General features: G+C 42.4%; 1 protein-coding gene across 1 annotated transcript in view; it reads right to left on the bottom strand.

Moving 5' to 3' along the window:
• STIMATE (STIM activating enhancer) overlaps positions 1-14,568 on the bottom strand; it is a 94,155-nt gene that overhangs the window by 6,150 nt on the left and 73,437 nt on the right. Inside the window, exons 5-7 of the mRNA XM_054034438.1 lie at positions 5,995-6,107; positions 3,476-3,553; positions 2,639-2,788 (exon numbers count right to left, since the gene is read on the bottom strand). Coding sequence (XP_053890413.1) covers positions 2,639-2,788; positions 3,476-3,553; positions 5,995-6,107 — 341 coding nt within the window. The remainder of the gene's footprint in view (positions 1-2,638; positions 2,789-3,475; positions 3,554-5,994; positions 6,108-14,568) is intronic.

Raw genomic sequence — 14,568 nt, 5'->3', positions numbered from 1 at the left:
GGATAGGACAAGAAGCAATGGGCTTAAATTGCAGCAAGGGCAGTTTAGGATGGACATCAGAAAAACTTCTTAACTGTCAGAGTGGTTAAGCACTGGAATAAATTGCCTAGGGAAGTTGTGGAATCTCCATCATTGGGAGATTTTAAAGAGCAAGATATACAAAAACCTGTCAGGGATGGTCTAGATAATGCTTAGTCCTGCCTTGAGTGCAAGGGACTGGACTAGATGACCTCTCAAGGTCCCTTCCAGTTCTATGATTCTATGCTTTGGCCACCATTCCAGAGGACATGCTTCCATGCTGATGACACTCATTAAAAAAAATACGTTAATTAAATTTGTAACTGAACTCCTTGGGGGAGAACTGTATGTCTCCTGCTCTGTTTGTTTTACCCACATTCTGCCATATATTTCATATTATAGCAATCTTGGATGATGACCCAGCACATGTTGTTCATTTTAAGAACACTTTCACTGCAGATCTGACAAAACGCAAAGAAGGTACCAATATGAGATTTCTAAAGATAGCTACAGCACTCAATTCCAGGTTTGAGAATCTAAAGTGCCTTCCAAAATCTGAGAGGGATGAGTGTGGAGCATATTTTCAGAAGTCTTAAAAGAGCAACACTCTGATGTAGAAACTACAGAACTGAACCACCAAAAAAGAAAATCAATCTTCTACTGGTGGTATCTGACTCAGATGATGAAAATGAATATGCGTTGGTCCGCACTGCTTTGGATCATTATCAAGCAGGTCCCGTCATCGGCACGGATGCATGTCTTCTGGAATGGTGGTTGAAGCATGAAGGGATATATGAATCTTTAGTGCATCTGGCACATAAAGATCTTGTGACACCAGCTACAACAGTGTCATGCAAACACCTGTTGTCATCTGAAAGTGACATTGTAAACAAGAAATGGGCAGCATTATCTCCTGCAAATGTAAACAAACTTGTTTGTCTGAGTGATTGGCTGAACAAGAAGTAGGATTGAGTGGACTTGTAGGCTCTAAAGTTTTACATTGTTTTATTTTTGAATGCAGTTTTTTTTGTACATAATTCTATATTTGCAAGTTCAACTTTTATGATAGAGATTGTAATAAAGTTTTTGTATTAGGTGAATTGAAAAATACTATTTTGTTTTTTACTGTGCAAATATTAATAATAAATATAAAGTGAGCACTGTACACTGTATTCTGTGTGATAATTGAAATCAATATATTTGAAAATGTAGAAAACATTTAAATATTTTTAAATAAATGGTGTTCTATTTTTTATTCACGCAATTAATTTTTTAATCGCTTAATGGCCCTAATTAAAAAGTAATTTTCAAACATCAAAATGCTTTTTCATACTTCACCTTCTATGCAAGAAATAAATCAGGGTGCCCAAAATGTGTTTCTAACCAAGAGCAGTTTAAGCAACTTGCCATGAACACATTTGCTGAAATTGAAGACTGCAGCCATCATCATCTCTAATAGAGATATGGGCCCATAAAGTCTACAGGTATCATCTGATCTTAAAGAAAGGTCTTTTGACTCAAGAAAGCACTGCATAATGGGACCCCACAAATGTTCCAGTTGTGGGCAGACAGGTTCTCTGACCATCTTTCAGTGGCAGTTTTATTTACTAAACAAAAGAATGGTTACTACTGATAATGTAGAAAACGGATATTTAACAATAGTGACAGAAGTGCTCATATACTCAAGGAAGCTTCTTGTCCTTATGCAAAATGAAAGGTGCTAATCAGAATTTTAAATAAGATTATCTTTAAATCAAGAAAATTAAAAAATTGACTTTTTGGTACTTTTACTTTCAGCGTAATTACTGAAAGTACCATATTCCACAGAAAAATGGAACTAGAGAGCAGTACCTGATAGAACCATGACTCTTACACAGCTGTATGCTTCAGCTGAATGGTCTTTCATAATGGTTAAGTTCTTTTAGTGGGTAGCAATCAAAAGGAACATTTCTGATCCACCTTAATTAGGCTCCTCTGTTAAGGAGAGACTGAGAATAGAACTGAGAGAATGATGTTCTCATCTTATCACAGTTGTTTAAAGTCAAATGCAAGGTTATTTGCAATGTTGAATGGGGAAGCTGCCATGGCACTTATTTGTAGTGTATAATCCTGTACACTAATGACTAGGTATGGTTTTAAAACTCTTGTAGACTCTTTAACCTCACAAACCCTCAAAAAAACAAAAAGGAAAAAAAGCCACCAACCACCCCCTGACATTGATCTTGTGTTCAAATGTGTAAGATTTTTATCATAACAGATGAAATGTCTGTTTTAACAAATCTGAAGTCACCATTTTTAGACATACAATATCCTTATAAGATAGCCACATTAAAGCTGTAGTTCACTGTTAACTGAATTAACTGACACCACAGGATCTAAAAAACAATCCTTTTGAAAATTAGCAGTAGCCTTTTGAGGGATCTCAAACCCCAGGAAAAACATCAGCAGCTTTGTAAAGGGTCAATAAGTGAAGTGAATTAGCAGTCACCGATTTATTCAATGGGGTTTTACGAACAAGTGCTCTATTAATACAAAACTAATCAAGCCTAAGATAGTGTTGTAAGTCAAAGTCAAGAGGAAGGGAGTTGACTCAGGTACAGCAAGTGGTGCATCTACATACTTCTGACTCTGACTCTTCATGTGATGCTGCTCTCCTGTATCGGACTTTACTTCCATTCCTTGAATCTTGCCCCACTTCCTTTTCTTCAAGTTTAGCTTTTGTCTTGCCTTTCTTCATAAGAAAGTTATCCACTACCCAGAACATTAATGCCTGTTAACGGGAAAATTCACAGTTCAGTTTTTCTTTAGGTCAGCATATGTGTTAGTCATTCAGACCTTGGAATTAAGTTAGGGAATAGTTGTACTAAGTGGGATTTGGCCAAATACTGCAAAATCCTGTACAGATTCAGTCACATGACCTAACATACACCCTATATCTCCTGAAACATAGCTGCCCTATTTCCTGCTCTTGCACCAATAAGAAAAAAGCTGCTGCTTAGTGGGCATTTTTTATTCACTCTTAATCTTGACATATGGATAGTCTTGCTCGGTCCAGGGCATTTCAATGGGATGATATTTTTTGGCACTCCAAACAAATTAATGCTTTCCTAAATAAACCTAATTTAACAGGAATTTTCTAACTGGTACAGTCATATCTGTATAGTACATTCAACAATGGGCATTCTGTGCACCATTTCTGTGCCCAATGGCATTGTTGATTATAGATTTTATAGATACATAATCACATTTTTTACACACACACACACACACACACACACACACACACACACACTCTTTCTCTCTCTACACACACACACACGTGTTGAAGACTTTTAACACTAAGACATCACCAAGGCACACTGTGCGATACGGATTCATTTTAACAGATGGAGAAGAGGATGGGTGGGGGAGAGAAACACAAGTCAACCATCTCTGAAAAGCGTACAGTTGTACTAACATTAACAAAGAAGGGAACTATCAGCATGACGATAGCCAGCTCCAACTGGGGGTTCTCTATAGGATTCCATAAAGCTACCTGTGAAAAGAAAAAGATCAAATTCAGACCACAATAGTATGTGTATGCAGTTGGGTTGGAAAGTGTTATAGAAAGTATTAGGCTGGTAGCCAGATGAATTAGAAAGGACAGTTTCATAGGAAAGGAATATCATTTTGTTAAGGAAGGTTTATAAATTGCATTTAGTAAACAAGTGGGGCTGACAAAGCAATCTGCCATCCCACTAATTTGTGATTACAGAAGGAATGTGATGACTTGTGAGTAGGTGAAGCAACCAGATACTACTTGATGAATTAATCACCTTATATTCCTAAAGAAAATGTCTGACACTGTATCACTTGGAGATTTAAATAAACTGGTCAGAATACTGTAAAATATAGTGTAAAAAATCCTGTTTTATTCTACAGGGATGGTCTAGAACAGTGGTTCTCAAACTTTTGTACTGGTGACCCCATTCACACAGCAAGCCTCTGAGAATGACCCCCCCTTATAAATTAAAAACACTTTTTTATAGTTAACACTATTATAAATGCTGGAGGTGAAGTGGGGTTTGGGCTGGAGGCTGACAGCTTGCGACCCCCCACATAATAACCTCGCAATCCCCTGAGGGGTCCCGATTCCCAGTTTGAGAACCCTTAGTCTAGAACACCTAACAGCAGTTATTCAGCTCTAACTGCTGTGAGTAATCATCTTGAATGTTAAATTGTGTATGCTGTACTAAACCAGACAATCCACCTAGTACCTAAATGGCACTTTATTTCACAGTTCAGTTATATAAAATGCTTTATCAATTATAGACAAAATTATAAATTATCCCTTTAAAAGTGTGTGGACTTGTGGTTCCCACTTGATTCTACATTGAGATGAAAGATTCTATTAGCGACATGTCCAAGATGATGTATGTGCTTCCTGCAGTTGAACTAACCATGGCCATAAAAGAGGTTTGACCAAGAAAAACAAAGCATAGGCTATATTCAAATATCCACTCAACCCTTTTTCCAGAAAGCTTTGACTGGAAGAACCAATATCTCGGAAATCGCTTACAAACATATGCTGCAGTTTTAAAGTTAAATATCTGGACATGGGATGCAGAAGTTCAAATATTTTATAAAACAAAGACACTATAAAGGTGAATTAGAATACATTATGGTGACTTCTGCTGTGCCAGGTAAGTGTTGTCATGTTTAGATTATAAATCAGGTCACTTACAATGTTATGATCTTTCATACAGATCTCAGCCTGGGAGTCATTCCTCATTACTGCAACTTCATTATGCTTACTGAATATACTACCATACACTTATTACTATAACTAATAGTATTAGCATAAATTGAAGCTAAGCTATACTGTACCTGTATAAAGGTTCAAAATACACTTTCTGATGCAGTAACTGACTTTTGTTTGCTTATTGGCTAATTTTTTTAATTCAGTAACTCAGCAATGTGTCTTATTGCAGTGTGAATTACTAAAGTTTTACTACAAAAATGTAACAATGTTCTATTATGCTCTAAAACTACAGAAAAGAACGCACAATAGGTTTAAAGTTAGGACTGTAATTTAACTAAAAGAAAGGCTGATGCACTCGGTCTCCTTTTAGGTAGCATTGCCAGCAGATCGAGGGACGTGATCATTCCCCTCTATTTGGCATTGGTGAGGCCTCATCTGGAGTACTGTGTCCAGTTATGGGACACACTCCACGAGGGATGTGGAAAAAATGGAAGTAGTTCAGCGGAGGGCAACAAAAATTATTGGGGGCTGGAGCATATGACTTGAGGAGAGGCTGAGGGAACTGGGATTATTTAGTCTGCAGAAGAGAAGAATGAGGGGGGATTTGATAGCTGCTTTCAACTACCTGAAAGGGGGTTCCAAAGAGGATGGATCTAGACTGTTCTCAGTGGTGGCAGATGACAGAACAAGGAGTAATGGTCTCAAGTTGCAGTGGGAGAGGTTTAGGTTGGATATTAGGAAAAACGTTTTCACTAGGAGGGTGGTGAAGCACTGGAATGGATTACCTAGGGAGGTGGTGGAACCTCCTTTTTTTTTTTTTTTTTTTTTTTTTTTTTAAGTTTTTAAGGTCAGGCTTGACAAAGCCCTGGCTGGGATGATTTAATTGGGGATTGGGTCCTGCTTTGAGCAGGGGGTTGGACTAGATGACCTCCTGAGGTCCCATCCAACCCTGATATTCTATGATACCTCAAGTGAGCATGTGATCTTATATTGTACACGATGCAATACCTACTAAATGCAAAATAGAATGGCGGCATTATCACCAGTGAAATCCAATTAATGGTATCAGGATGCTCCATTACCAGAGGCAACAGTTAAGTAGCACCAACTGTGGACTTTTACATAGCTTGCATGATAGCCTTAGTCTTTTTGGATTAAGTAGAATTAATAGCTTATCACTTTCTGGCATCTATCTACAATTCATTTAACTGTAAAAATCGTATAAAGACTCAAACCTCTTTCCATTGAGGTATTAGGAGGACTATAATGATGATGGTTTTCTCAAACATCATGATCACTATGTACAGTGCACACTGTCCCACCCAAGCACTGCACTGCAGCGGGTCACCTACAAAAAAAGCAAAAGTTTAATACACCGATTTAGCCCACTGTAACTTGACTTAACACATGTTTAAGAAAAGCAAAATTAGACAAGGGAGAAAAACTTAGTAAACCAAAGTAAGACGAAATATTTGATAAGTGATTGCCATCTAAAAATAGTCTAATGATATTTCTGAATAGCAACAACATTCATTGATATCCCTTTGCTTGGATGAAGCTGCCTTCCCTGAGCAGTCCAAATTTTTGTGCTTTGCTGTAGAAAACTCAAAAGAGCATCTTTTGTTTAGTTAGGGAGTACCTTGTTAGTTTGCTTTAGTACATTATTGAACTCAGCAGACAGAGCACAGAATTAGCTTACATCTCACAAGATTTTTACCTTTCCATAAAGCCAGTTGCTATAAATTATTTCCCATTTTGGCAAATAATGATGTTTTCTAAGGCAGAAAATTTACAAAATACTTGGCTGCTGCAGTGTATCTTGCTCTAGCATAGATAACCTTTTAAAAGAAATTAGAATATTCCTGCATTTGTGCTTTTGCCATCCTGTATATATAGGTATCTTATACAAATGTCAGCAACCATGACTGACTGATGGTAATTATAGCAAGAACTGCAACAGATTACAAGAGAATGAGTAGCCTTCAAAAATTTAATTTTGTTCAGAGCTTCCTGCAAGCTAATCAGGATATATCTTCGTTGCACTGATTAAAATAGTATCATATGTAAATCATAAAAAGCTAAGTAATTTTGCTGTACCCCAGGGTAAGGTGCTGTACAATGAATACCAAGCAAATTACTGATTGCTCTGGAATTAGAACTGTCATACAAATATTCCAACAGAAAAAGTATATATCCTGTTATAACTACAACATAACTGAACATGCCTGGTTGCAGTTGAGATAAGAGTGGAGTGCCTGACAAAACATTCAGGTGAATTTTAACCAGCATCACAATATCACCAAAATTTGACAGCTCAGGCGTGCTAACAATTTAAAACAAAAGAAGTTTTTCTACAGATTTCACCATTCACTTTCAAACAACAACTTTTAGAGCATCTTCAAATATGGCTTAATATTTAATATTTTTGATTCTGTTCACCTGCTTTTAGACGTAGGTATAGCACAGATACTGCATGGTTTCTCTGGTTGAGTCTCCTGCTGATGAATGAAAATAAAGTGCCCATAATCATTCTTTTAGGTCTATCAGTGGCTTTGAGTAATCTTGACTGAGGTATTGATTTGGCTGCAGACTCTGCCAAAGACTTGCAATAGCTCTATTCACAAGGATAGGCTTCAGGTGGTAGTGTTAGGTAGGTAAGTGCTCATCTACTCCAGGCTGTTTCATGTAGAGTATCACAGGGTTCTGTTCTCTCACCCTCCTATTCAAGGTATATTTATGAGACTGTGGGAAATCTGCCCTTCCCCACCTGGTAATAGCATTTGAGATCAACTAAAATGAACACACTACCCTTTGGTTTAACTGGAAAGGTCCCTCCACTGAGTAATCTGCTTCCTTTAGTGGTGAATTCTGTTGATTGTCAGGTCATATCCATCTGTTCCCCACAGGCTATTTCTGGGGTGTGGGATGAGCAGATGTGTGGAGTGAATGAAGATTTTGTTTTGAGGGTTACGTGGAGAGAGAGTCTTAGTCTTTGCACGTTGGCCCTAACTTTCACTGTAGTTGTATAAAGATTATATGTCGTCTAATGCAGGGGTCGGCAACCTACGGCACGCTGAGTGGCACGCTGCTGCCCACTGAGAGGAGGAGAAGGAGGAGGGGCCGGAATGCACCACGCTGTGGGAAGAAACAGGGGAGGGGGAAGCTTGGCTGCCGCAGGATCAAGCTTCTGCCTCCTGTCCCCGCAGGGGAGAGCGGTGGGGAGGGGTTCCCGGCCCCACTCAGCCCCCCCACCCACCGCTCTCCCCTGTGGGGGCAGGAGGCAGAAGCTTGGTCTTGCGGCAGCCAAGCTTCCCTCCTCCCCCGCTTCTTCGCACAACATGGTGCATTCCGGCCCCTTCTCCTCCTCCCCCAGAGGAGCCAAGCCGAGCGGCAGCGTGTTCACTGCTCCGTAGAGGAGGCAGAGAGAGGTAGGGACGGGCCTGGGGGAAGGGGGTGGAACAGGGCATATCCCCCCAAGCCCCCTGCCATGAGCCGCTCAGGGCAGGGGGCTGGGAGCACCCCCACGAGCCAAGCACCCCAGCCTTCTGCCCTGAACCCCCCCACCCCAACACACACCCATCCCTCTGCCCTGCACTCCCCACATCCCCCCCAGCCTTCTGCCCTGCACCTCGACACACACCCCAGCCCTCTGCCCTGAACCCCCCCCCCAGTCTTGTGCCCTGCACGTCCACACACCCCAGCCCTCTGCCCTGACCTCGAGTCCCCCCCAACACCCAACCCTCTGCCCTGAACCCCCACACATACCCAGCCTTGTGCCCTGACCTCGAGTCCCCCCAGCCCAACACCCAGCCCTCTGCCCTGAACCCCCTACCCAGCGGGCTGAGCACGCTGGCGGCATAAGATCAGCATTTTAATTTAATTTTAAATGAAGCTTCTTAAACATTTTGAAAACCTTGTTTACTTTACATACAACAATAGTTTAGTTATATAATATACACTGAGAGAGAGACCCCTTCTAAAAAAATGTTAAAATGTATTACCGGCACACGAAACCTTAAATTAAAGTGAATAAATGAAAACTCGGCACACCACTTCTGAAAGGTTGCCTACCCCGATCTAGTGCGCTAGGCAGGATACTTGGCATGCCCTAGATAGGCAATATATCTGTATATGAGCAAAATAGACTGCTGTTTAACATTAACATATAAAATGAATTAGGATCGGAGGTTAAAATATGGAAAGAAGTTTTTCAATTTTAACATTATCTGTCTGTTTCAAGTACAGTGCATAAAAGGTTGTTACGAGGAGGAGGATGAAAAACTATTCTCATTAACCTCTGAGGATAGGACAAGAATCAATGGGCTTAAATTGCAGCAAGGGAGGTTTAGGTTGGACATTAGGAAAAGCTTCCTAACGGTCAGGGTTGGTAAGCATTGGCATAAATTATCTAGGAAAGTTGTGGAATCTCAGTTATTGGAGAATTTTAAGAACAGGTTAGACAAACACCTCTCAGGAATGGTCTAGTTATTACTTAGTTCTGCTTAGAGTGCAGGGGACTGGACTAGATCTATTGAGGTCCCTTCCATTCATACAATCTCCCACAGTATTCTTGCCAGCAAGTTAAAGAAGTATGGGCTGGATGGATGAATGGACTATAAAGGTGGATAGAAAACTGGCTAGATCGTCGGGCTCAACGGGTATTGGTCAATGGCTCCATGTCTAGTTGGCAGCTGGTATCAAGCGGAGTGCCCTAAGGGTCAATTTTGTTCAATATCTTCATTAATGATCTGGAGGGTGGTATAGACTGCACCCTCAGCAAATTTGCAAATGACACTAAACTGGGAGGAGTAATAGATACGCTGGAGAGTAAGGATAGGATACCGAAGGACCTAGACAAATTAGAGGATTGGGCCAAAAGAAATCTGATGAGGTTCAACAAGAAGTGCAGAGTCTTGCACTTAGGACGGAAGAAACCCATGCACTGCTACAGACTAGGGACCAAGTGGCTAGGCAGCAGTTCTGCAGAAAAGGACTTAGGGGTTACAGTGGATGAGAAGCTGGATCTGAGTCAACAGTGTGCCCTTGTTGCCAAGAAGGCTAACGACATTTTGGGCTGTATAAGTAGGGGCATTGCCAGCAGATTGAGGGACATGATCATTCCCCTCTATTTGGCATTGGTGAGGCCTCAACTGGAGAACCGTGTCCAGTTTTGGGCCCCACACTACAAGAAGGATGTGGAAAAATTGGAAAGAGTCCAGCGGAGGGGAATAAAAATGATTAGGGGGCTGGAGCACATGACTTATGAGGAGAACTGGGATTGTTTAGTCTGCAGAAGAGAAGAATGAGGGGGGATTGGATAGCTGCTTTCAACTACCTGGAAGGGGGTTCCAAAGAGGATGGATCTAGACTGTTCTCAGTGGTGGCAGATGACAGAACAGGGAGTAATGGTCTCACGTTGCAGTGGGGGAGGTTTAGGTTGGATATTAGGAAAAACATTTTCACTAGGAGGGTGGTGGAATGGGTTACCTAGGGAGGTGGTGGAATCTCCTTCCTTAGAGGTTTTTAAGGTCAGACTTGATGAAGCCCTGGCTGGGATGATTTAGTTGGGGATTGGTCCTGCTTTGAGCAGGGGATGGACTAAATGACTTCCTGAGGTCCTTTCCAACCCTGATATTCTATGAACACAAATTATAGCTACAGTAAATCAAATTATAGTTTGATTTACTGAACGCATTGGAGTGCTTTGTAGGCTAAGAAGTTAAAGCAAGCAGCGACGACAGAGCAAGATTTAAGTTAGAAACATGGTCATTTTTACTAAGTTGTTCTACACCTGTTGTCTATTCAGAGCAACTTAAGAAATATAACATACAAAGATGGGGAGAATGTTTCTGTACTTGATATATAGGATAAGGTTCCTGTCACTGTGAATTAGGGTGACCAGATTACATGAACAAAATATCGGGACACATGGGGGGGCAGGTCCGGAGCGCAACCAAAGCAAAAAAAAAAAAAGGGGGGGGGCCGAGCCGGAGCGCTGCCAAATAAAAAAAAACAAAACAAAACCCGAGCCAGAATATCAGGACGCAGGACAAACGACTGAATATCGGGACAGTCCCGATTTTATTGGGACGTCTGGTCACCCTAGTGTGAATTTCAGGTGTTTCGCCCGCCCTCTTATGTTCAAATGAATTCTAAATGGTTTTGTGCTTTACATTTATTTCATATTAAAAGCTTGACTTTTCACTTCTTGTACTTGAAAACACAAAGATAATATTAAGATTGAAAAACTACAATGAATAACTATTCTTGGGGCATAGTCATGCAGTTTTATTTATAAAGCACCATACACATCTAATCTGCTGTATAAACAGTAGCCACTTCTGAACATAAAAATTCTGTTATCAGTCCTTTCCTTGAGGCATTTATATCTTAAAACTATCCTCCATATAAAGAGATTCTCAATACAAGCAGTAGGAGTGCTATTTCTGTTGGACAACATCTTAAGTAATGAATCACTAGGGAATAAGTAATAGGGCTAAGAAAAGAGATGATCTCATAGCAAGAACTAACATGAGAATGATTATATAGTTTCTAGAAATACAAACAGCACAGGACAGTGTCATTGGTCAGTTTAAGCAGAGAAGATTTTTTTTTTTTTACTTGCAATCAAAATGAAGTCAAGTATCGGGGGGTAGCCGTGTTAGTCTGTATCCACAAAAACAACAAGGAGTCCAGTGGCACCTTAAAGACTAACAAATTTATTTGGGCATAAGCTTTTGTGGGTAAAAAGCCTCACTTCTTCAGATGCATCTTCATCTGAAGAAGTGAGGGTTTTTACCCACGAAAGCTTATGCCCAAATAAATTTGTTAGACTTTAAGGTGCCACCGGACTCCTTGTTGTAATCAAAACGAAAATAACCTCTTCAGATGAAAGAAGTTCCTTTGTATACCACCAGAGAAATCTTTCAGTAAAATATTGAGGTTCTTGCTCACAGTTCTAGGTCACCTTTAGAGGATTTTTAGTAGGCAGATCTGAGACCCCCAATAGATTGTGTGGGGAAAATATACGTTCAAATTTCTTAATGTTCAAAGGTAAATTTAAAAGTACATGACACTAACAACTGAGTACAGTTTAGTTCATATTTATGTTTTTTTTTTTTTTAAACAGACATGTTATTTACCCTTTTCAGGCCTGGTCTACACTAGGAGGTTATGTCGAATTTAGCAGCGTTAAATCGAATTAACCCTGCACCCGTCCACACCACGAAGCTATTTAGTTCGACATAGAGGTCTCTTAAATTTGATTTCTGTACTCCTCCCCAACGAGGGGAGCAGCACTAAATTCGACATGGCCATGTCGAATTAGGGTAGGTGTGGATGGAAATCGATGCTAATAGCTCCGGGAGCTATCCCACAGTGCACCACTCCGTTGACGCTCTGGACAGCAGTCCGAGCTTGGATGCTCTGACCAGCCACACAGGAAAAGCCCTGGGAAAATTTGAATTCCTTTTCCTGTCTGGGCAGTTTGAATCTCATTTCCTGTTTGGACATCATGGCGAGCTAAGCAGCACTGGCAACGATGCAGAGTTCTCCAGCAGAGTGACCATGCAATCTCAGAATAGAAAGAGGGCCCCAGCATGGACTGATCGGGAAGTCTTGGATCTGATCGCTGTGTGGGGCGATGAGTCCGTGCTTTCGGAGCTGCGATCAAAAAGACGGAATGCAAAGATCTACGAGAAGATCTCAAAAGCCATGACAGAGAGAGGATACAGCCGGGATGCAACGCAGTGCCGCGTGAAAATCAAGGAACTGAGACAGGCGTACCAGAAGACCAAAGAGTCAAACGGACGCTCCGGATCCCAGCCCCAGACATGCCGTTTCTACGAGGCACTGCATTCCATTCTAGGTGCGGCTGCCACCACTACCCCACCACTGTCCGTGGACTCCGAGGATGGGATATTGTCGACGGCTGCTTCCTCTGAGATGTTAGCGGACGGGGAAGATGAGGAGGAGGATGAGGCAGTCGACAGCGCTTACAACGCTGATTTCCCAGACAGCCAGGATCTCCTCTTCACCCTCACAGAGATCCCCTACCAACCATCCCCAGGCGTTAACCCAGACCCTGAATCAGGGGAAGGATCAGTCGGTAAGTGTTTTAAACATGTAAACATTTATTTTGAACAGAACAGGAATATTGACAATGGGTTTTCCATGATTAGTTTGCCCTAGGCGCTTAACGTTTTAGTCCTTGGCAGTGCAACTACTGCAAAAGAAGGTCTATATGTCCGGGGATAGAGCTGAAATCCTCATGGGACATCTCCATGAAGCTCTTCTGGAGGTAATTGGAAAGTCTTTGCATGAGGTTCCTGGGGAGACGGCCTTATTGTGTCCTCCGTGGTAGGAAACTTTTCCTCGCCAGGCTATCATCAAGTACTCTGGGATCATTGCCTTGCAGAGCATGGCGGCATATGGCCCTGGTTTTTGCTGTCTTTCACGCAGCATGCGTTCTTTCTCGGTCTCAGAAATTCTCAGCAGAGTGATGTTGCTCATGGTGACCTGCTTAGAATTAGGGGCATGTTACTATTGGGACTGCTTGCTTGTTCCTTTATAAAACTGTCACCGGCGGTTTACCGCCACGCGGTGGAGGTGGGAGAGAGGCAGCATACAGGGATCTTTCCCGGGGACAGCCGCGAGGGGGTGGGACAGGGACAGAGTTCATGCTTGCCGGATTGCTGGCAGCAGGAACTGGCCAACGATAGGAGCATTGCTTTGAACGTGAAAGGAGGGCACTGCTCTAATTTAAGTTTTAAGCAGCCAAAAGTCTACGGCTTACCATGTCAGCCTTCTACCCGAATTCCGCTGTCCTGCCCCGCTTGTCTGATCTCCACTGCAAGACCCCAGGCACTGAATGCGAAGGCCGAAAACTCGACCTTGTCCTGAGTGCGCACGTGATAGGTGCTGTGCATGTTCTTGTTCACAGAGAAAGACAAAGTTCATTGTTCACAAAAAATTATCTTTGTGAGGAATTCACTCCCTTTTTCCCATCCCACAGCTGCGAATGACTCCAGACCTACCCTGGCATCCCCCTCGCAGAGGCTGGCGCAGATTAGGCGGAGAAAGAAAAGGACACGGGACGACATGTTCTCAGAACTTATGGGCTGCTCCTAGCCGATGCGGCCCAGCAGACCCAGTGGAGGGAGAACATGTCGCAATACCAGCGAGCACACAGCGAACGGGAGGAGAGGTGGCGGCAGGAAGACCAGCAGGTGACTCAAACGCTGCTTGGACTAATGAGGGAGCAAACGGACACACTCCGGCGCCTTGTGGATGTTTTGCAGGACCGGAGGCAGGAGGACAGAGCCCCGCTGCAGTCTCTCTCTAACCCCCCTCACCCAAAGTCCCAAGAAGGAGGGGCGGCAGGGGCCGTGAAAACTGTCACTCCACCCCTGCAGACTGCTCAAGTACCAGAAGGCTCTCATTCCCAAAAATTTGATAAGTCCTTTCCTTCCCGCCTCACCCAAGCCCCCGTCCCAGTTTCATCCCCTAACTGTGTAGTTGCTAATAAAAGATAGGTTTCTGTTAATTACTGTTTCCATCATGTTCTTTTAGGGTGTGTTTGAAGGGGGGGAAGGGGGTTGGTAATTGGAGAGGACAGTCACCTTTACCAGGGTACAGACACGGGGGCAGGTTCAGCAGAAGGTCACACACATATTGCAGTCACTAGGCAGCCTGGTCAGTCTGGGAGGTGATTGTCATGTTCTGTGTGTGTGTGTGTGGGGGGGGGGGGGGGGGGGGGGGGGAAAAACGCATGTGACTTTGTGGCGGGGAAGGGCGGATAGAGATCTTAT

The sequence above is a fragment of the Malaclemys terrapin genome, chromosome 7, assembly GCF_027887155.1.
Source record: "Malaclemys terrapin pileata isolate rMalTer1 chromosome 7, rMalTer1.hap1, whole genome shotgun sequence".
Lineage (NCBI taxonomy): Eukaryota > Metazoa > Chordata > Testudines > Emydidae > Malaclemys > Malaclemys terrapin.
The sequence above is the reverse complement of the archived record's forward strand: the minus strand, read 5'-3'. Positions and strand labels throughout refer to the sequence as shown.